Source organism: Bos javanicus, chromosome 11, assembly GCF_032452875.1.
Source record: "Bos javanicus breed banteng chromosome 11, ARS-OSU_banteng_1.0, whole genome shotgun sequence".
NCBI classification, from domain to species: Eukaryota; Metazoa; Chordata; class Mammalia; order Artiodactyla; family Bovidae; genus Bos; species Bos javanicus.
The window spans coordinates 104,265,930-104,286,190 of record NC_083878.1 but is presented as its reverse complement, the minus strand read 5'-3'; the positions used below and the strand labels follow the sequence as shown (position 1 = coordinate 104,286,190).

The 20,261-nt window shown below is 60.4% G+C and overlaps 1 protein-coding gene and 1 long non-coding RNA gene across 4 annotated transcripts in view; both read left to right on the top strand.

The window, feature by feature from the left end:
• Positions 1-19,787, top strand: part of SARDH (sarcosine dehydrogenase) — a 60,060-nt gene extending 40,273 nt beyond the window's left edge. For all 3 annotated transcript variants that reach the window (XM_061434140.1, XM_061434142.1, XM_061434141.1), the window contains 5 exons: positions 2,209-2,302; positions 14,601-14,763; positions 15,278-15,446; positions 17,605-17,740; positions 18,505-19,787. In XM_061434140.1, coding sequence (XP_061290124.1) covers positions 2,209-2,302; positions 14,601-14,763; positions 15,278-15,446; positions 17,605-17,740; positions 18,505-18,630 — 688 coding nt within the window. In that variant the 3' untranslated portion in view covers positions 18,631-19,787. The remainder of the gene's footprint in view (positions 1-2,208; positions 2,303-14,600; positions 14,764-15,277; positions 15,447-17,604; positions 17,741-18,504) is intronic.
• Positions 5,922-6,480, top strand: LOC133257760 (uncharacterized). Its single transcript, XR_009739691.1, has 2 exons — positions 5,922-6,022; positions 6,212-6,480. It is a non-coding gene; the product is annotated as an uncharacterized LOC133257760 (long non-coding RNA).
• Positions 19,788-20,261: the final 474 nt, after the last annotated feature.

Genomic DNA, 20,261 nt, shown 5'->3' with positions numbered 1-20,261 from the left:
GGGGGTCTGCATTTCTCCCCTGGGTGAGCTGATGTCCGCATCTCTAGGCTGAATGGGGATGGGGGGGGTGGTCCTGGACTCCTGAGCGCTAGGCGGTCCTCGGAAGCTTCATTGCCATGGCGACCTTGGGGAGGGACTGGGTTATTTCTGGTGTGGTGGGGGGGTGAGTGGGCAGGGGAGGGAGGGGGCACCAGACAGACTGATCAAGGCGCGGCCCGCGGGGACAGGCCAGCTCTCCCAGCCTCATTATAAGCCGCTCCAGGAGGGCAGCGAGTGACGGTTGCCAGGGCAGGAAGACGAGCTCCCCTCCTCCTGGCGATTTCTTAACTTTCTCCTCCAAGCTGTCCTCGCTCCTTCAAAAATAACCCAAAGTTTCTTGTATGAATAATAATGTCACCAGCGCCGCTGATACGGGCTGAACTTTCTGAGCTGTTGCGTGGGAAGCGTGTCGTGGCACCTGGACCATGGGAGGTGCTGGATGGCCTGCAACCAGTGGCACTTTCGGGAGACAGTTCAGAATTGATGGCCCAGAATGGTAGCCTCTAAGCCATACGTGGCCAGCAAGGCCTTGAAAGGTGGCCGGCGAGACAGAATTTTTTTAATTAACCGAAGCTCAGGAGACCACTCGTGGCTGGTGGAGACAGCCTGGTGGGCGGTGGTTGCTGTTGCGTGGTTAATACCCAGGTGCTCGGCTCGGGGCCTCTGGCTGACGCCTGCCCCACGGTCCTCACAGGGCAACGAGAGGGCCCAGCACCAGGTCGGGGGACAGTAAGCCTGAACCTGGTCTCCGCCCAGAGCTGGTGCCCTCTGGTGCCACCTGCTGCCCACTGGGGGATGGACAGCCTCTCACACCCTGGCCTGTGCCCTGCAGACCTGCGTGCCCAGGCTGGTGCCCGACTGGGGGCCCCCGGCCCTGCTGAGCCCCAGCTCCAGCTCCTTCCTCCTTCCCCGTGGGGCAGACCCCACCGCCCAGGGCTGCAGTGTAGACAGGCTTCTTGAGGACCGAGTGTGCTTCCTCCAGGGGCAGGCATGCGTGGGTGCCGGGATGTTACATAAGGATCCTGACACATTGCAGCAGGCCGGGCACCTCGGGCCAGCGTGGGCAGGCAGCTGCCAGCACCCTGGGGGGCGGGGATCATCAGGGTCGGAAGTGTTTCTGGGCACTGGCTGGGACCCTGCAAGGCAGAAATGGGGGTGGGTGGGAGCTGTTTCCTGCCGATGGGGAGCTGGCCCAGTGGTGCAAAGTCAGCCCACCTTCAATCAGTCCCATTTACCAAGTGCCCTTTCTGTGCCAGGCATGTCTGCAGAGGGGGCCCTGTCAGCACGGAGCTCCCAGTTCAGTGGGGCAGGTTTGCAACCATGAGAGGTGCCCTGGTGGGAGACGTTTCAGGGCCGCGGGCTCAGGCCAGGGGCGTTGAGGGGGGACTTGACCTGGACTCAGGGAATCCGGGAGGGCTTCTTGTAGGAGGTGACAGATGAGCCAAGACCTGAAGGATGACGGAAGATTCAACAGGGGCCGGGACGCCTGGAGGGAATGTGCATGGTGCAAGAGTGAGCTCAGGCTGGCAGGGAGGGAGGCGAGAAGCAAGGCACCCCAGAGGTGAGGGTTTCCATGGACACTGGAAGGTCTCAGGCGAAGTATCAAGCGTGAGGTTCAGACTCTTCCGGGCACAGCCGGGCAGAGGGGCGAGGAGAGGGGCCCCTGCCCTTGGGGGGCTTTGGCAGGTCGGGCGTTAACTGGTTAGACAGCTGCCCCAGGCCTGGGTTCCCCATCTGAGAAAGGAGAGCCAGGGCTTGGCTATTTCTGCCACTGTTTCCGATGAAGGTGCCTTTTTTTTTTTTTTTTAACTTGATAAATTTTTTTGGCCATGGTGCCTGGTATTTGAGATCTTAGCTCCCCCACTGGGGATCAAACCCACGCCCCCTGCAGTGGAAGAACAGAGTCTTAGCTGACGTTACTCTGCAGTCTTAGCTGGATGGCCAGGGAAGTCCTGAAGGTGCCTTTCTCGTATGACTGGACTTTTGCACGTCTCTACCTTGGTGTGTTTTATTAAGAGCACGTTTGTTCGCGGTCTGCCCCGTGAGGACAGGACCTCAGCCTGACCACCGCGGTGCCCTCAGAGCCCTCCCAGCCCGGGGTGCGCACCCAGGTGGGCTTGGCAGGTGTTTCTCGCCCTACTGACTGACCAGCCTTCTCCTTGCTCACAGCCGGGCCGTTCTCCAGGAGCTGCTGGAGGCCGACCTGAGCGACGACGCCTTCCCCTTCTCCACCCACAAGCTGGTGAGAGCCGCCGGGCACCTGGTAGGTAGCAGCTACCCACGGGCCCCCGGGCTGGGGTGGCAGCAGCAACGTGCTCCGGGGCCAAACCCGGGGCGGGGGGATCTCGTGCCCTTGGGCAGGGTTCTGGAACTCCCTGGGCCCGGCTTCCCTGCAGTAAAGTGGGGGTCCAGACGGTCATGCCTGCCAGCTTTCAGGGCCTCAGAGGAGGAGTGGGGGTCCAAGGTGGTGTCTGGCACACGCGGGGGCCCAGTCCCAAGCTTCTGCCTTGGCCTTGCTGCCAGTGCGGCTGCCCCCCATGTCCACTCCTCGGGTGTGGGGCACACCTTCCCGGGTCAGTGCATTTCCTACGCCTTCTTGCAGGGCTCGGGGCTGCAGACAGCAGTCATTTCTGCTGTTCCCAAGGCCTGCGTGTGCTGAGCATGTCCAGGTCTTCCTGGACTGTCCCCCCTCCCCTGGCACCATGGGAGGGGGCAGGGACTGCTCGGGGTGCCCTGCCAGGCCCCTGGGCAGCAACCTTGCCCGTCAACCAGCCCAGAAAGTCGGGTCCCGGGGCCGGAAGCTTCTGAGACTGTGGGCGGCTCCAGCGGACCCGCCGCCCTCTGAGCCCCTGGGCCAGGCCCCAGGTCCAGCTCTGGTCAGCGCGTCCTGCTCTAGGGCTTTGGTTTCCTTTTTGGAAAATAAGTGTCATGATTTCCACTCTGACTTCTTGGGGCCGAGGTGAGGAGCAGGCGGTCAAAGTAACATCAGCCGCTGTCAGCCAAGGGCTCGCACAGCTCCGGCTTCATCCTCCTGGCAGCGTGGAAGGTTCTATCAGGGCTTCTGAGCCCTGCGCGATCAACGATGCTGTGGAGCAGATATTCGGGGCGAGGGGCTTAGCAGCGTGTGAAACAGCAGGCCTGGCCTGCAGCCCCTGGACGCCAGGAGCACCCCAGATGTGACAACCCAAAGCGTGCCCAGGCATGACCACAGGTTCCCAGGGCAGGAGCCCCGTGGGGGGCCGCACTGCCCCGTGACCGCCCAGTTAGCAGGCGTGCAGGCACCCTGGAGGTGGTCGCGGCCACGTGCGTTGAACAAGGTCTTCCAGCAGTTCCCGATGTAGGAAATGTTACTGCCAGGGCAGGTGCTTTCCCAACCTGAGCTCAGAGGAGTCGGATGGACTGCCCAGGCCCCCCAGCTAACGGAACATAAAAAACCTCGTGACTATGTGTCAGTAACACAGACAAGGCTGTGAGGAGGGAGGGGTGGACAGAGCCGGATTTGAGGGCACCCCCACTTTTACTCTCCTTGTGTTCATCTGGGGAGGCGCCGAGGAAGGTTCCAGATCCTGGCCTGCAGAGGGGCGGGAGGTCACGCAGTCTGGTCCTGTTAGCAAGTAAACAGTGTCTCGCTGACGTCAGCAAGGAGGCTGCCAGGAGGAGGCAGATAAAGGCGGCTCTGCTCTGCCTGCGCTCTTGGAGGCCGCGCTGGGGCAGGAAGCGGGGCTGTGTCTGTCTCGCTCGCTTCCTGCCTCCTTGGCGCAGCGCTGCCTGCCAGGACCAGAGAGGGTGTGCGTCTTGAGAGCACAGCACAGCTCCACCCAGGCCACTGTGGCCGCTGGCCTGCCTGTGGGCAGCTTGGGCCCTCTCGGCACCCCCGAGGGGGTGGTCTGTGCAGTGCCCTCCAGTCAGGAGTAGGGGTTCTGACTTGTGATGTGGGGCGGAGGGCAGCTAGTGTGGCTCAGCCTGTGTGTGGTTTGGGGGTTCGTGTGGAAGAAGAGCAGATGGGAAGGCCGCCCCTCCAGCCGAGGGCCACTCCAGGGAGGCGCTGGGGACTTGGGCTGGGACAACGGGCTCCAGCTGCCTCCCCACACCCATCCTGGGGGGCGGGGGCGGCCCTCCCTGGCCCCGCTGCCTCCCCAGGCCTGGCCCATGGCTGTCTGGCTGCACCTTGGCCTCTGGGGCCTGGGACCCGGGTTTGGCCAGGGCACGGGCCAGGAGAAGCAGAGGCCAGACTGCAGGGTGAAGCCCGGCCCGGGACGACAGGCACAAGGTGGGGGCCACGGGGTGCTCGGGGGCAGAGGTGGGGCGCAGGAAGGTCGCAGGCTGCTTCTCCCCACTGCCCCCCTCAGCTGGCTCAGCGGTTCTGTGGCAAGCACCGCGTTGCTCGCCTCTGTTTCCAGCTGCTGTGCAGGGCCGGGGTACAGAGCTCATCCTGGCGGGACCCCCTTGGGTGCCGCCCTTGACCTCGCTGAGCCTGCCCTTTCTCGCCGGCCACAGAGTCTGGCTGAAGAGTTGACGGGCGTCAGTGTTTCGCTGTAAATACTGGGAACATTTGTAAGACAAGAGCAAGTTAACGAAAACCCCTCCAGTTCCACCGGAGAGAAAGCCCGAGGTGACCAGTGTTTCCTTCCGCCTTCTGTCCCTGATCTCTGCCTGTAAATTCTAAAACAGAAGCAGGATCATCCCATAAACTGTACACAGTTCGTGCACTCGGCTTCTCTCAGGACATTGCTGGGATGGTTTTCTTGTTCCTTGAAATACCGCCTGAGGTTGAAATACTGCGTTACCCACTCCAACACCGTACGCAGGACACTTGGTCAGGCCACTTCTTCGCCTTGGAATTGCTCTGTGACGGGCTCCCTGTGACGTGGGCCTGTTAGGACTTTGATTATTGACCTTGGACACGTTGCTCAGAACCAGGACCCGGAAGCAGAGGTGTCCCAGGGTCACGGCCCCAGCCTTCCGGCCGTGCAGCAGTTCTGCAGGGTTTTCTGCCTCCCCTTTGGGGGAGGGGGGGACAGACACTGTCCAAGTGCGGCCCAGCCTACCAGCTCACACTCGGCCGGCATGGAAGCCCAGCTGAGTTCTGGCATTCCCTTCTAAACCTCCGGGTCTCTCCCAGTGCTGAGCCGCAGCTGCCCCTGGAGTTAGTCCTGGGCATGTTGGCTGGGAGCCTACCACATCAGGGGCTCGTTGAGCTCACAGCCTGGCTGGGCTTGGGGGCGGGAAGGATGCTGCAGCCCCAGCACAGCCTGCACTGGCCCTGAGACCTGGGTGGAGAGAGGTCGCAGCACCTACCGCAAGCCGACATGGAGTGAGGGGGTCCTGGGAGCACGTGTACGGGGGGATTCCAGTCTTGCCTTGGCGACTGCACCTCCCCCTGCGGCCCCGCTGGTGGGGCTCTGACTCCGCAGTGTCGATGTTATGACCTCACAGTGGCCGGGGCCACAAGTTCCCAGATGGTCCCAGCGGGCAGCGTGAAGGCCTCCCCGTCCACCGCTTGCACGAGGGCGCCCAGCAGGACGCAGGCTGCAGGAGCTGGGCTGGCCGCTGACCCAGCCCCGCCCGAGGCGGCCTCACAGGCGGACGGGGAGCTGAGAGCCGGTCGGCCCGGGATCTGGGGGTCCGGGGCACAGTCCCATCAGGGCCCAGCAGAGCTGGGGGCCAGCAGGCCTGGCCTCTGGTCCTACCCCGGGACCCCCTTCTGGGGTCAGTTTCCCCATCTGTCACACAGTGTCTAGACAATGGCCGTCAGCATTTTTGAGCCGTCCTGGAAGTCTGTCCAGACGTCCTGAGCACTCTGGATCCAGGGGGAATTTCATGTTCTCCTAAATAATATCAACATGTGTTGACACCAGTTCCATCAGTGTTGAGATGCTGGGGCTGGAGTTCAGGGCCAAGTCTTTATGGGAGATAATTGGTCACCAGCCAACCAGCTGCGGGAGAGGAATGTGTGTGTCTGAGTCATCGGCCAGACCTCCAGGTCACAAGGGACATGCGGGACGATGGGGGTCAGAGCCCAGAACCACAGATCCCGCCAAGGGTGGGTGAGTGGGACCCCGCTGCTGCCCGTGAAGACCCACCGTCACGGCAGCCGCGCGGGTGGGCCACCGAGGCTGAGCAGTGCCGTCAGTCGCAGTGTCCTAAGCAGAGCGGGGCCGTTGTTTTGCAGCAATTCTGAGATGCTTGGATGGGCCCCAGGCTTCCAAGATCCTCGCATTCCTGTCAGAAGAACGGGGCGGGAGCTGTCCCCTCGGCTGCCAGCTGACCAGATGTCCTCAAGGCCAGCGAGGTTTCCAGTGTAGGTCCGCTCCCGGCCCTGTTCTCAGGGAAGACACAGTGTCCTCAGCCGAGGACGGGGGCCCCTCGGAAAGCAGCAGGTGCTGGGCTACAGGCTCATCTTGAGGCCACGTGATAAAGCAATTTTCTTCTGAAAATTAATTTTGGGTCAAAAGGAAATTGCATTTCTTTTCCTGACTGTGTGCATCTCACTGTTCAGATTCCATTAGTCCAGGGTGGACTGTTCTTCCCCCTGCGCGCCTCATGCAGAGGCGGGAGGCCCGCACCTTCACGGAGCCTGGGTTGCCAACTGGGTTTTAGCCGTTGCCTGAAAAGTTGCTTTGCACAACTCGTGTAAATTCACCACAGCCCTGGAGAGACAGGGGTGTGTGTAGTCGAGAAAGACGTGGTGGCCAAGGCCACTACGCAAGGCTATCTCGTGGGGACAGTGACAGCTTTTTGCGGTCAAACTGTAAGGACAGGGTGTGGCTGGAACGAGCATGTTTCAGAGATTCTGGAGGCTCCTCCAGGGCAGAACCTTTCTTTGCAGGGATATCCGACCCTCAGTCCCTGCCCGTCTGTAGGTGCAGGTGGGGTCTTTCTGGGGGTGCCCCTTCCTGTTCACCTGCTGATCCTCAGAGATGGCCAAGTTTGTGAAGTGTGATCGGAGCGTCACAGCTTTTTTTTAAAAGATGCATCTATTTAGTTATTATCTGTGCTGGGTCTTCGTTGCTGAGTGCAGGCTTTCTCTAGCTGCAATGAGCAGGGGCGCCTCTCTAGTTGCGGGATGCCGTCACTGCAGTGGCTGCTCGTGCTGGAGCACAGGCTCTGAGGCGCACAGGCTTCGCTGCTCTGCGGCATGTGGAATCCTCCTGGACAGGGGATGAACCCGTGCCCCCTGAATTGGCAAGCGGATTTTTAACTACTGGACCACCAGGGAAGTACCACACCTTTTACTTCTTCTTATTCTCGGAAAATTGGTTTCCAGTCACTATACCCTATCACCACCACCATCACCACCACCATCACCAAAACCATCACCACCATCACCATCACCAAAACCATCACCACCATCACCACCACCATCACCACCATCACCACCACCACCATCACCACCATCACCATCATCACCATCACCAAAACCATCACCACCATCACCACCACCATCACCAAAACCATCACCACCGTCATCACCAAAACCATCACCACCATCACCACCAAAACCATCACCACCATCACCACCACCATCACCAAAACCATCACCACCAAAACCATCACCACCATCACCACCACCATTACCAAAACCATCACCACCATCACCATCATCACCATCACCAAAACCATCACCACCATCACCATCATCACCATCACCAAAACCATCACCACCAAAACCACCATCACCATCACCACCATCACCATCACCACCACCACCATCACCACCATCACCATCACCACCACCACCATCACCAGAACCACCTTCACCAGAACCACCAGCATGCCTGCACGCAGCCATCTGGACCAGACTGCAGGGAGAAATTGCACACTGATGTAGAAGGATGTTTTTGGAGTCAAGAGTGTCTTGGGTTGTTCAGAGGATTTGAAAATGAAGCTCCTTTAAGCCTTACTGCCAGCTGAATTCCTCACTCGTGTGTGGGTTCGGGGCCCCAGGCCCCTGCAGAAGGCTGCACGTGCTCAGACCCCTGTCTATCCCTTGCCTTGGGGGCCCCTAGGATCCTCATTTATTTAAAGGGATGACTAAGTTTGGATGACGTGCCTGGTGAGTCAGGGGTGCTGTTATACAACCAAACTCCCCGGAAGCATGTGAAACACCCGTGAGCTAATGTGATTTGAGACAGTTGGACACGCTGGCTTGTGCCTGGTGTCTGTGGACACATCTGCTCAAGCCCTCTCGTGGTGTCTGTCCAGAGAGGCGGCCCCAGGCTGGTTCTGATGTCACCCGTGGCCAGAGCACCCGTCCCACGGGAGCCACGTGGACTGTCCTGCCCGGGGTGCCCACGTGGCCTTTGATCCAAGCCAGGATGGGGACCCAGCACCACCTCCTCATAACACCCCCTCCATTCCCGTGCCTCCCCATGGAGAGCTGGCAGGAATTTCAGGAAGCCCCCAAATCCATCTTGCTGAAACCTGAGTGTATTCATTGCCCCCAAAATAATCCAGTGAGTCAGTCGAGGGTAGGGAGGGAGTGTGGAGAGCTTACGGCGTGGAGCGCCTGCTCTGACTTACTGGCTGTGAGTCCTCTGAGCGTGCTGGAAAGTGCTCCTTCCAGCTCGTGAGAGCTGATGGCTAAAGCTGGAGGAAAATTGGCAGGTTATGGTTAAACCACTGGCAGCTTGAAATCAACCATGGTAGGGCTGTTCACCCCACAGAAAGGGGTAAACGCTGTGAAACAACCCCTGCCTCCCGAGAGCTGGTTGTCAAGCATCTTCCAGAACATCACGGGGCCTCGGACAGGTGGCCTGACCTCCCTGAGCTCCAGCTTCCTCATCTGTAAAATGCGCATGCCAGCAGCACCCGCCTTGCCAGGCAGCCAGGGGCCCTGGACTGACAGTTTTGTTGACTGAGCCCAAGGCTCTGTGAACCCTATTCCCACCAGGATTTGCAGAAGCAGACTCAGAGGGATGTCAGTCAACGGGGATGCGACGTTTGTGACTCAGATTTAAACCTTGTAGGTACGTGGCACCCAGCCCACGCTCCCAGCCACCAGGGTGCCTGCTCTGGGAGGGGCGGCTGGTCCTTACTGCCCTGTGTCAGGTGTGAATCCCACCCTGAGGAGGACTGAGGAGGGTCCAGATCCTGGGGTGATGCGGGGGCCCCTGGGGATGCTGGAACACAGGCGTTTGTGGAAAGCGTGGCTAGAAGCTTTGTCTTGCTGGGTTTGCCACCTTTGTCTGGGGCAGGTGACCCCGTGTGGAATGACGGACGTTACTGACCACCCACTGTGTGCAGAGCCCGGGGACTGGGGGGCTCAGAGGCATCTGATTCCCGTGTTCTGGATTCCAACCTTGTCCTTACAAGGCAGATAAGCTTTAAGCCTGCTGCAGCCGAGGCTGATGCAGACACAGCTCTGTCCGCGTGGGGAGAGCGCTCCCTCACCGCGCCTTGCTGACACCGCAGGTGCCGCCTAGAATGAAGCGGGTGACGGGCAGCGGGGAGAATCTTCTCTCACCAGAGGAGACCCGTAGCATCCCACGTTAACTCCCTCCAGGGCTTTGCAGGCCCTGGGTGGAGGGGTCTGAAACACAGAATCTCCCTAAAGGAGGGCTTGTTGTTGTTCAGTCACTAAGTCGTGTCCGACTCTGCGTCTCCATGGACTGCAGCATGCCAGGCTCCCCTGTCCTTTACTAACTCCTGGAGTTTTCTCAAATGCATGTCCATTACATCCATGATGCTATCTAATCATCTCATCCTCTGCCACCCTCTTCTCCTTTGGCCTTCAAGCTTTCCCAGCCTCAGGGTGTTTTCCAATGAGTCGGCTCTTCGTGTTAGGTGGCCGAAGTACTGGAGCTTCAGCTTCAACATCAGTCCTTCCAGTGAGGAGAGGGTCTCTGAGCAAATTCAGACTGGAGAAGAGCCGTACAGCAGGAGAGCTGCTCACGCAGATGTTTGGGGCTTGACGGGTCTGCCTCCCCACCCCCAGCACGGTCCCTTTTCATCGAGCGGTCCCATTGCATCTCTGTTCCCCAGCCCAGGACTCTGCGCCTTGCAGGGGGCTCCTGCTAGCTTTAGAAGCGGTTCCTTCCTCTGTGGGTCACCCGGCAGAACCACGCCGGCCGCTGGAAAGATGGGCCCTGGCCAAGCCCTGGTGATTCCTGAGTGGTCCCTGAGCTGAGCCAAGCAGAGAAGGACCTTGCTCCCAGCAGGACCTCACACAAGGCTCTGCTCCAGCTGCTTATTGGCTGCTGCTGCCCGGGAGGTACAAGACCAGAGCAGCTCCTTGTTCCACCCTTCAGTTCTTTTGCATATACACCCAGACGTGGGATGCTGGACATATGGTAGTTCTATTTTTAGTTTTTCGAGGAATCACCATACTGTTTCTCCTAACAGTTGCACCATTTTGCATTCCCCCAACTGCGCCCAAGGGTTCCAATTCCTTCATATTCCTGCCAGCTCTGATTATTTTCTGTTTTCTTTGAAATGCTAATGGCTTAGAAGTCGTATCTCATTGTGGTTTTGATTGACGTTTCTCTACTGTTTAGCGACACTGACCATCTTTTCATATGCTTGTTGGCCATTCGTAGATTTTTGGTAAAATGTCAAGTTCTTAACTCATTTCTTAATCGGGTTGTTTTGTTGTTGTTGAATTGTAGGTGTTCTTTATATATTCTGGATGTTAACCCCTCATCAGACACATGACTTTCGAATGTTTTCTCCCGTTCTGTAGGTTTTCACTGGTGGCCACAGCCACCACTTTTCACTGGTGGCTGTATCCTTTGAAGCACAGAGGTTTTTGGATTTGCTGGAGTCCCATTTAGCTCTCTGTGCTCTTTGTTCCTTTGCCTCTGGTATCTTATCTGGGAATCACTGCCGAGTCCAGAGTCACGAAGCTCGCCTCTGTGTTGTCTGCGGGCTCGCATCTGGGCTCTGATTCGGTCTGAGTTCGGGCGTGTATGTCCTGTGCATGGTATATGAGAAGGCTCAGTGTGCCGATCGTTGTCCTTTCCCCGTGGAATAGTCACGGCGTGTGTGCGCGTGTGCACGCTCAGTCATGTCCGACTCTCTGCGGCCCCATGGACTGCAGCCTGCCAGGCTCCAATATCCGTGGGATTTTCCCAGGCAAGAAGAGTGGAGTGGGTTGCCGTTTCTTCCTCCAGGGGATCTTGCCCACTCAGGGAGTGAACCTGCGTTTCATGCATTGGCAGGCAGACTCTTTACTGCTGAGCTGCCGGGGAAGGCCCAGCGGCCTTGGGCCCCTTGTTCAAGGTCACTAGGCGTTTCCTGAGGGTTATGTCGGCTCTCGTCTCTATTCCATTTGTCCGTTTGATTTTATGGCAGCAGCGCACTGTCTCGACTGTGGCAGCTTTGTAATGAGTTTTGAAATGAGGAAGTGAGTCTTCTGCCGTGTTCTTTTCCAAGACTGTTTGGCTATTCGAGGTCACCCGTGTAACTGTTAGGGTGAAATTTTCTATTTCTGCAAAAAAAAAAAAAAAAGCCACTAGGATTTTGACAGAGAGTGTATTGACTCTGTAGATCTCTTTGGGTAATATTGGTATCTTGGTGATGTTCAGTCTTCCAGTCCACAAACTAAAGAGCTGTCTTTCCGTTTGTCTCCTTCGTTTCTCTTGGCCGTGCTTTGCAGTTCTCAGCACGCAAGTCTTCCACCTCCGTGGTTAGGTTTATTCCTAAGTATTTTATTCTTTTTGGTGTGACTGTAAATGGAATTTTTTCTAATTTCCTTTTCAGATGGTCTGTTGTTAGAGTATAGCAATGCAGCTGACTTTTGAGTGTTGATGTGGTACCCTGCAACCTTGCTGACTTGGTTCGTTGGTTTTAACACTATCAGGGGAGTCCTGGGGTCATAAAAGGGTTTAAACAAAACCTGGTTTAAGGCCTTTCCTTATGACCTTCTGCATCTCTGTGGCCCAGCCCACTGCCCATGGTTCCCAGAGCAGGGCGGTGCTATTTTGCAGAGGGTTTGCCTCAGTTTGGGGCTCACTTTTGAAGCTGGTCCAAGCTGATGCTGACTGGCAGACCACAGTACCAGGCACCTGCCTTCCATGAGCCTGATGCTCACCCCCGTTTATCAGACGTGGGCATGGAGGCTGGAGGAGGCCCACCCGTGGGTCAGGCTGATTCTGAGCCCAAGTTCCAGATGCACTCATTCTCAGCCTGTCCCTTCAATATGCGTCCCCTCTCAGAAGACCCCAGGGCTTGCCTAAATCCACGGCTTCAGTGGAGAAAAGTGCAAGGTGTCTCGAGAGCCAGTGATGCTGGCGACTTAGAAAGTCACTAGGAATCCCCAAGCCCTTCCCCTCGCTTTGCCGGGAAGCAGAGCTTTGGCCCTCTGCACCTGTCTCCCCACTCCGTCCGGGAAGTATTTATTCAGCCCCCTGCATGCCGGGCTTGCCCACAGGGCTGTAATGGAGAGCACGCTGGCCAGCCTCTCAGCCTCGTTTGATTCCTGGGAGCTGGGGAAGGGCCCGGGTCGCTCCATCCCACCCCTGAATTCACTCGAGAGCCTGGCTTAACTGGGGGAGGGAGTGTGTCTGACAAGACCCGCAGTCCTGGGCCCATTGATGGGTGAGCTTTGAAATTTATTTTTTTCCCGTTTGAAATGAGATTGGCTTTGAGCCCCAAGCTCCTCCGTGGTCTGCCTAAAATTAGAACCCCGTTGACAAGGCAGTCTTTGTCAGGGGCCCACGGCTTGCACCAGGGGAGCAGGGAAACGTCAACAGTATGTTTTCTGTGTCAATTCTGAGTTTTTTGAGAGGCCCCGGGCAAATGGCAGCTCAGGGCAAATGTGTGCCTTTCAAAAGCTTTCTGAATCCAGCCCTCCCAGCGGCTGTGATTTCAAGTCATTCGGGAGAGTGGGCTGGCTCTCCGTCCGCTGACCTTATCGCTGCGGGAGCTGTCCCGGGCAGCCCCTCAGGCTCAGAGCAGTGATGGGATCGGGTCCTCTGCCTCCGGGAGCACTGAGGCCTGCTGTGGCCTCCCTGTCCCTTCTGTGACCTGGACAGGGCCGTGCCCGGCCCCGCACACGGAGACACTGGGCGTTCAAGGGTTTGCCTGCAGGCTGGAAGCAGACGCCAGGAGCTGGGTGTGCAAGCGACCTGGCCCCAACCAGCCAGGCAGGAAAAGCCAGGCTGCTGGGCCAGGCGTCACCTGTCCTGCTCGTGGCCTCCACGTGGCTGCTGGTGCGGGACACAGGCTGACGGACACGCTTGCCCGGAGACCAGCCGTCCCCGCGTCAGCACTGTGTGTGCGCGGCCGGTGGGCTGTCTCTGGAGCCCCTGTTTCCGCATCATCCCCTAGAAAGTTTTTGCAGTGATGTCTACAAAAAGCAGGCCTGGGGGTGCTCCATGAACAGCACCATCCCTTCTGTGGGGTTTGGGGGCCCACGGTCCCTTTCCTGGCCTGTGAGCTCAGCGCTGGGCAGTGCTTTTGTGGCCCAGCGTTGGCAGCCGGTTGGCGAGGCCCTCCCGGCCTCAGCCGCCAGCCTTCTTGCCTGCCCCCTGCCCCCGACAACACCCACAGCCGCTCCTGCTCCGTGCTTTTGCACCACTCTGCTGCTTGTCTGGAAGGCCTGTCCACGACAGCAAACCCTGCACAAGATCCCAGCTTGGCCTGTGCCTGCCTCAGGGTCCTTCCACCTGCCTGCCCTGGAGCCTGCTTGGGCATCTGGCTGTGTCCTTCCAAGACTCAAGGCCTGGGGGGCAGAGGCTGTGTCTGTCTTCAGATCCTAGCTCTTGGCCGAGGCCCACCGGGGTTGGGGGTGACCAGGACACTCGCCTGATGCCCAGCTGCCCCCTCCCGCTGCCCTTGAATGTGCTAAGCGCAGCCGCCGTGACTCATGAGTTGTGTGGCTGACTCCCCATCCTTACTCGAGGACACCCCCTCAGAGCTTCCTAAGCCGGACAAAGCCAGGCTCCCGACCACATTTAGAGGCCAAAGAGAGGCCAAGAGTCTTGCCCAAGGTCACCGCAGTGATTGAACGGTGGCCCCCTAAAAAGACATCACCCCTGGGCTGGGAACGGGACCTTGGAATCAGGGGCTTTGCTGATTCAATGCCCGTGAGGATCCCAGGATGAGAGCACCCTGGTAGGGGGGCTCTGCCCAGCAGCCAGTGTCCTCATGAGAGACAGAGAGATACAGACACAGAGGAGACGGAGGCCAAGGCCAGCGTGACGCATCCATGTCAGCAGAGCCTGGACCGCCAGGAGACGGAAGGGGCAGGAGGGACCTGCCCCAGAGCCTCCAGAGGAAGCACAGCCCTGCCCACAGCCTGGTTTTGGACTTCGGGCCTTAGACCTGGCAGAGAGCTCACTTCCGTGGTCCTCTTCCCCTGGCTACCGAGGCCCCAGGACACTCCTATAGTCATTTAGGAGACGAGCTGTGGCCTGGGAACCACATGTCCACTTCCACTCCCAACGACAACATCTCTTAATTTCAAAGATTTCCAGAGCACTGCTGAGGACTCTCACTGGCAGGCCCCATTTCTTGGTGACCTGTGGCCTGGGCCCAGGCCTGGCTCTTAGTGGTGGCGGTAGGAAGTGTCCACCCATCGGTGGTAGCTGGGCCAGGTCTGAGCTGTGCCTCGTCCCCAGGTCCGGGCTGTGAGGCTGTCCTTCGTGGGGGAGCTGGGCTGGGAGCTGCACGCCCCGAGGCCGTCCTGCCTGCCCGTGTACCAGGCCCTGATGACCACGGGGGCCAAGCATGGCCTCGTCAATGCCGGCTACCGGGCCATCGACTCGCTGAGCATCGAGAAAGGTGTGTGTGGGGCCTGGACCACAGTGGGGGCGCTGAGCCACAGCGTGGCTGCCCCGTCCCCCCACACAGACTGTTTCCCCAAACCCCCTTTGTTGCGCTTGTACCAGGGCCTGGGGACGGTCAGAGATCCCAGCACTCTTGGGGGTGGGGGGGGCAGGTATCTCCCAGGGGGAGGGGGCCCAGAGCCAGACTTGGATTTAGCGCTGAGATTCCCAGAGAGAGCTGAAGACCATCAGAGCATGAGAGGGGCCCTCTGAGCTGCCCGGCTTCCCACTGCCCCCTCCCCAGGGCCTCTAGCCTGATGGCAGAGATGTGCGGCGATGCTGCTGGGGGTGGTCTAACTCCGGGGCTCAGCCAGGGCGCCTCCTGTGACTGAGGATGCTCCCAGCCCCCAGAAACCCCGGGTCATGGAGGGTCTAGGCTGAGGGTGTGACCGGGGGCGGGCATCCCCCGGGGCATCTTCTGAAGTTCCCGCCCCCGCTGGACAGTGACCCCGTGGCCTCCCCCACTCCAGGCTACCGGCACTGGCACGCCGACCTCCGGGCTGATGACAGCCCGCTGGAGGCAGGCTTGGCCTTTACCTGCAAGCTCAAGTCCTCCGTCCCCTTCCTGGGGCGCGAGGCCCTGGAGAAGCAGCGGGCCGAGGGCCTCCGCCGGCGCTTGGTGGGCTTCACTGTGGACGAGTGAGTACCGCTGGGCCTGGGGCCCCCGGGAGTGGGGAGCGGCCATGCAGACGCATGGGACGGTGCTTCTGGGCTCCCGCTGCCCCCGCAGGCCAGGCACCCTCTCCCGGAGCGCGCATCACAGCCCCCGACAGGGAGGAGACTTGGACCTGCGGGGCAGGGCTGGGTCCACAGCAGGCCCGACTCGGAAGCCGGGGCTGCAAATCAGATCCCACCAGGGCCGGGCAGGGGGCAAACCGGGCGCGGGCTGGTGGCGGTCAGCAGGGAGCGGGCAGGGCAGCCCTCAGCAAACACAGGTTTCGTTTCACTTTATTTATTTTGGCTGCACCACGTGCCTTGCAGGATCTTAGTTCCCCACCTAGGGACTGAACTCATGCCCTTGGCAGTGGAAGCTGCGAGTCCTAACCACTGGACGGCTGGGAAGTTCCCCCGAACACGTGTTCTGAAAAGGGAAGGCCCTGCCCAGCCAAGCAGGCTTTGTGGGGGGCTCCGGCCGAGGCCCTCGATCTGGCTGCCTGTCAGGGTGCTGCCATCGCCCCCCGTGTCCTGGTCAGAGCATCCCCACAGCCCGGGAGGGGCCCCCGTGGAGGAAGGGGCCAGGCTGGGGCCAGCAGCCCCATCGACAGAGGAGACCACAGGGGCCCAGGGACAGAGCGGTTCTCACCCAGGCCCGTGGCCAGGGTGGAAGGAAGCCCCGTGCGGGGCCGATCTCTTCTCCCCCGCCTCCCCCGCCCCCACCTCTCCCCCACCCCACCTCCCCGGCAGCGTCGCCCTTACGTGCTGGGAGCTGAGCCTGCACAGGCCCCAGGGCCCTGGTCTGGTGTTGGAGGACGTGGGTGGGGTGATGAGGAACTGGGTAGCAGCCGTCCCCAGGGCAGCGGGCGTCTCTGAGTCTCGTTGGTTTGGGGCCGACAGCTGATGCCAGCGGTGCCCTTTCTCCCAGATTCGGCGCTTTCAAAGGAAGCGTTGAGGCTGCCGGGGTTGGGGGTGCAGAGTGAGCGGAGCTGGGCGTGTCGTCTCCTAGCTCCTCCCTGGGACCCCGTCGGGCTTCCCCTCTGCCTGACTACTTGTCCGCCTCCCGGGGAACACTCGGCTCTGGTTTGGGGTGCCGACAGGCCAGGGGTCCGCCGAGCCCACCTGCTGCCTGCCCTCCAGAAAGCTCCTGCTGCCTTGGAGAGCAGCGGCCACAGCCCAGCTCGTCCCTCCCCAGGGTTCCCCGCTGGGGTGCAGAATCCGCCTAGGGCCACGGCCCGGCCAATCCCGGACCGAGGAAGGGCAGCCAGGATGCTGCTGCTTTGCCCTGGGGCCTGGGCGGGGCAGGGGCCTCGCTGAGGCTGTCTCCTCGTGTGGACACAGCACCCCCGTAGGACGGGATCGAAGGAGACAGGATGCGTTTGCAAAGCTTCCGCCACCCCACCCTCATCCTCTGCCCCCGTGGGGCCCAGATCTTGTCACCCTTGGCCTCCGAACCGGGAGGCACCCAGACCCTGTTCAGACTCTGGCTCAGTGCAAGGGTCCCCCAGTTCCGGTTACCGTAACCAGCCCAGCCGTGCCCCACACCCCATGGGGCATGGTCCTTGGCACCCACGCCAGGACCCACGGGGCCACGCGGTACTGCAGCCCTGGGGGCACCTCATCCCCAGCACCTGGCCCAGTGCCCGCGGGCATGAGGACTCGGGCAGCAGAGGGCACGCCGGCCAAGGTTTACACCAAACACTCTGGCACTGGTGTTTCTGGGGTTGCAGTTTAATCCTCTGCTCGTTTCCTATTTTAAATTTTCAAAAATTTTACGGCAAGCATTCATATTTTATGTGTAATACAGAAAATTACTTTTAGTAAATGATACATCACACTGTCAGAAAAGGAGAGCCGTCAGATTAAAACAAGTTGTGTGACAGTTCCAAATCCGTGGGGCCTGCCTCCAGAAACATGAAAGTCGGGTCCTGGTTTTGATGTTTTCTGTCCATTTATCTGCTCGGAGCCTGAGCCCCAGCATCCTTGGGGGCCAGGTGAGGGGCACATGGGCCCCTAGCAGACCAGCCCTGAGGAGTGGAGCCCGTGGTCTGGGGGGCCTCTGTCCTTTTTCCTTGGCCAGGCAAAGTGCAGGAGTTCCCCCTCAAGGGGCTCTGGGTTCCCAGCCATCTATTGCTTCTTCCAGGAAAGTGCCCATGTTCGGGCTGGAGGCCATCTGGAGGAACGGCCAGGTGGTGGGCCATGTTCGGAGGGCTGACTTTGGATTCACCATCAATAAGACCCTGGCCTACGGCTACATCCGAGACCCCAGCGGCGGGCCGGTGAGTCCTCCCGTCCCTGCACTGCCACGGGGAGCCCTGGTCCCCCCTGGGGCTCTCCCCCACACCCCTGCCTCCCTCTCTGGGTCGGCTGGGCCTGGGGGGACCGGAGGCCAGTGAAGGGACTGACTGACGGGCCCTGTCTTCCCCAGGCAGACGTGGCGGCTGTTTCTATATTTTCTTTCTGACCAAATCTGACTTTGGAAGCTCCAGGCTTCTCGTGGTCAGAAAGGGGCCCTGGGCAGGGCTCACCCACTCTGCTCCCTGGAGCTGGAGATCCTGTGTGTGTGCAAACGGTTGTGTGTGCACACATCAGTGTACACACAGGTATACCACATGTGAGCACATGTATGGGCACATGTGCACAGGCTCATTTGGGGGCTCAGCAATGAGGCCGAAGGGGCAGCCTGGTCTGCGTGTGGAATGTTTAAGCATTTTGCCCAAACCGTCATTTATAAACCCCCGAAGTCCCCCACCGGTCGCCTGCCCTCCCAGGGACCAGTGGTTACAGGGCAGGGCTTGCTGCCCAGCGGGAGAGGTTCTCCCTGGTGCCAGACCTCGGCTCCGCCAGACCCTGGGGGCTCAGGTCCAGCTCAGGCGCCCGGGGACACGGAGTCCACATGCTCAGGGCTCAGGGCAGTTCCTGGACTCAGAGGACGTAGGGGCATGAGAGGGTGAGACGGCGGCCCCGTCCCGGGAGGCAGGCTGTGTGAGCCCGGCTCCCACAGGGCACCGAGTGACCACGGCCCCTCCTCTGTGCCCACCAGGTCTCCCTGGACTTCGTGAAGAGTGGGGACTATGCCCTGGAGAGGATGGGAGTGACCCACGCTGCCCAGGCCCACCTCAAGTCTCCCTTCGATCCCGACAACAAGAGGGTGAAGGGGGTCTACTGATGGCCGCGGGCAGGGCCTCAGCTGGCCCGAGGGTCAGCGACCTGCCGCCCCAGCCCACGCTGCCCATTCCCAGGGACCCGCACCGCCCTGGACGCCAGGACCCGGACCCTGGCTGGAACATGGGCTCCCTTGCCCTTCGTCGAGTGCTACTTGCCATGGCCCCCAAAGATGCAGACAGAGGGGGTGGAAAGAAGACCCAGAAGGCCCGTTCTGTGGTCACTGACAGAAGGGGGCTCTCGAGTCCACCCCCACCCCCCCATAAAAGCCACCCGCAGTGCCTTGGGCTCAGGGACCAGCCTGTAGCCCTGGAGAGCTTCTGAAGAGGAGCTTAGGAAACGCTCAAGAAGGCCCCGTGAAAGCGGGCGGCAAAGAGCATCACCCAGTGCTCTGTCCCTGACGGGCAGGCTGTCCGTAGCGGCCTTGAGGGCTGCGGGTGTGTTTGGCAGGGGGGACCGTGTGGGATTGATTGGTGCTGTCTGCCTCGGGCACAGTAGTGATGGCGGAGAGCAGGCGTGCCAGACTGGCACCGTCCCTGAGGTCAGAGTTGGCAGGATGGTCTGTTCCCAGGTCCCAGGAAGGAGGGGTGGATCCAGAAAGCGAGCTCCGCTTGTCTTCACACGGGGAAGCCCCCAGAGAGTTCCCAGCCCTGAAATTGGCTCCAGGAGCAGGGCTGGGAGGGTCTCAGCTGGGCCCCCCACACACAAGGTGCAGAAGCTCCCTCTCCTGCCCTGGTTTCCCCCGGGCCCCTCGCTCACCATGTCAGAGACGAAGGGGTGCTGCCGGGTGAGGACCTGTCAGGACCCCCTGCCCGGGGGGCCTCTGTCCTTGCTGTCTGACTCAGCTCTAGGCCTCGTCCCCCCCTCTTCCAGTCCCCAGGGGTGGCACTCTCCCTGGGCCTGGGATGAGGTGACCCCGCTGTCCCCATCCCAGGGCCTTCAGAACTGCCCATCCTCCCTGCAGGGAGCGGTGCCTGGCCCCAGCACCCAGGCAACCCCTGGGGGACGGGGCTCGAGGGGACGCGGGCAAGAAGGCGTGCGGTGACTGGGTGCAGAAAGTCCTGGTGGGCCTGGGGTTGGTTTCAGAGGCGCCATCCCACTCAGCGCCCTCTGTGGACTGGGTTGAAACGGCTCAGGCTAATAAAGTCAAGGCCACGGGAAGACGTCTGTGCTTCAGGTGACCTTTGGGGAGAGAGCTGGTCCCCTCGTCAGACTGCAGCCTGGGGGCCAGGGGCCTGTCTTTCTCAAGCCTCAGGCAGAGTAGCGCCTGCAGCCCTTGCCCATAGGTGGGCCTGGGGGACCCCGAGAGGACTCTGTGGAGCCAGAAGCGGGGGGGAGCAGGCCTGCTTCCCGGACCCTGTGGTTTGGCCCTGGAACCCCGGACGGGGCCTGTGCAGCGTTCATTCCACAGCCGTCCCTGGGGGCGGCTCGAGCCAAGGGGCAGTCCTGCCCAGGTTCCACCTCGACTCCTCTCTCAGGGTGCTGAGCGTGGGAACAGAAGTGTTCATACTCCCTTCCCTGCCTGTGTTTGTCCCTCTGCTGGGGAGAAATAACCCTGGGCCCCTCTGGAAACGGTACTGGCCACTGACGTGAGAGAGGTGGTCATGGGCCGCACCCCCCCAACTTACCCACCTC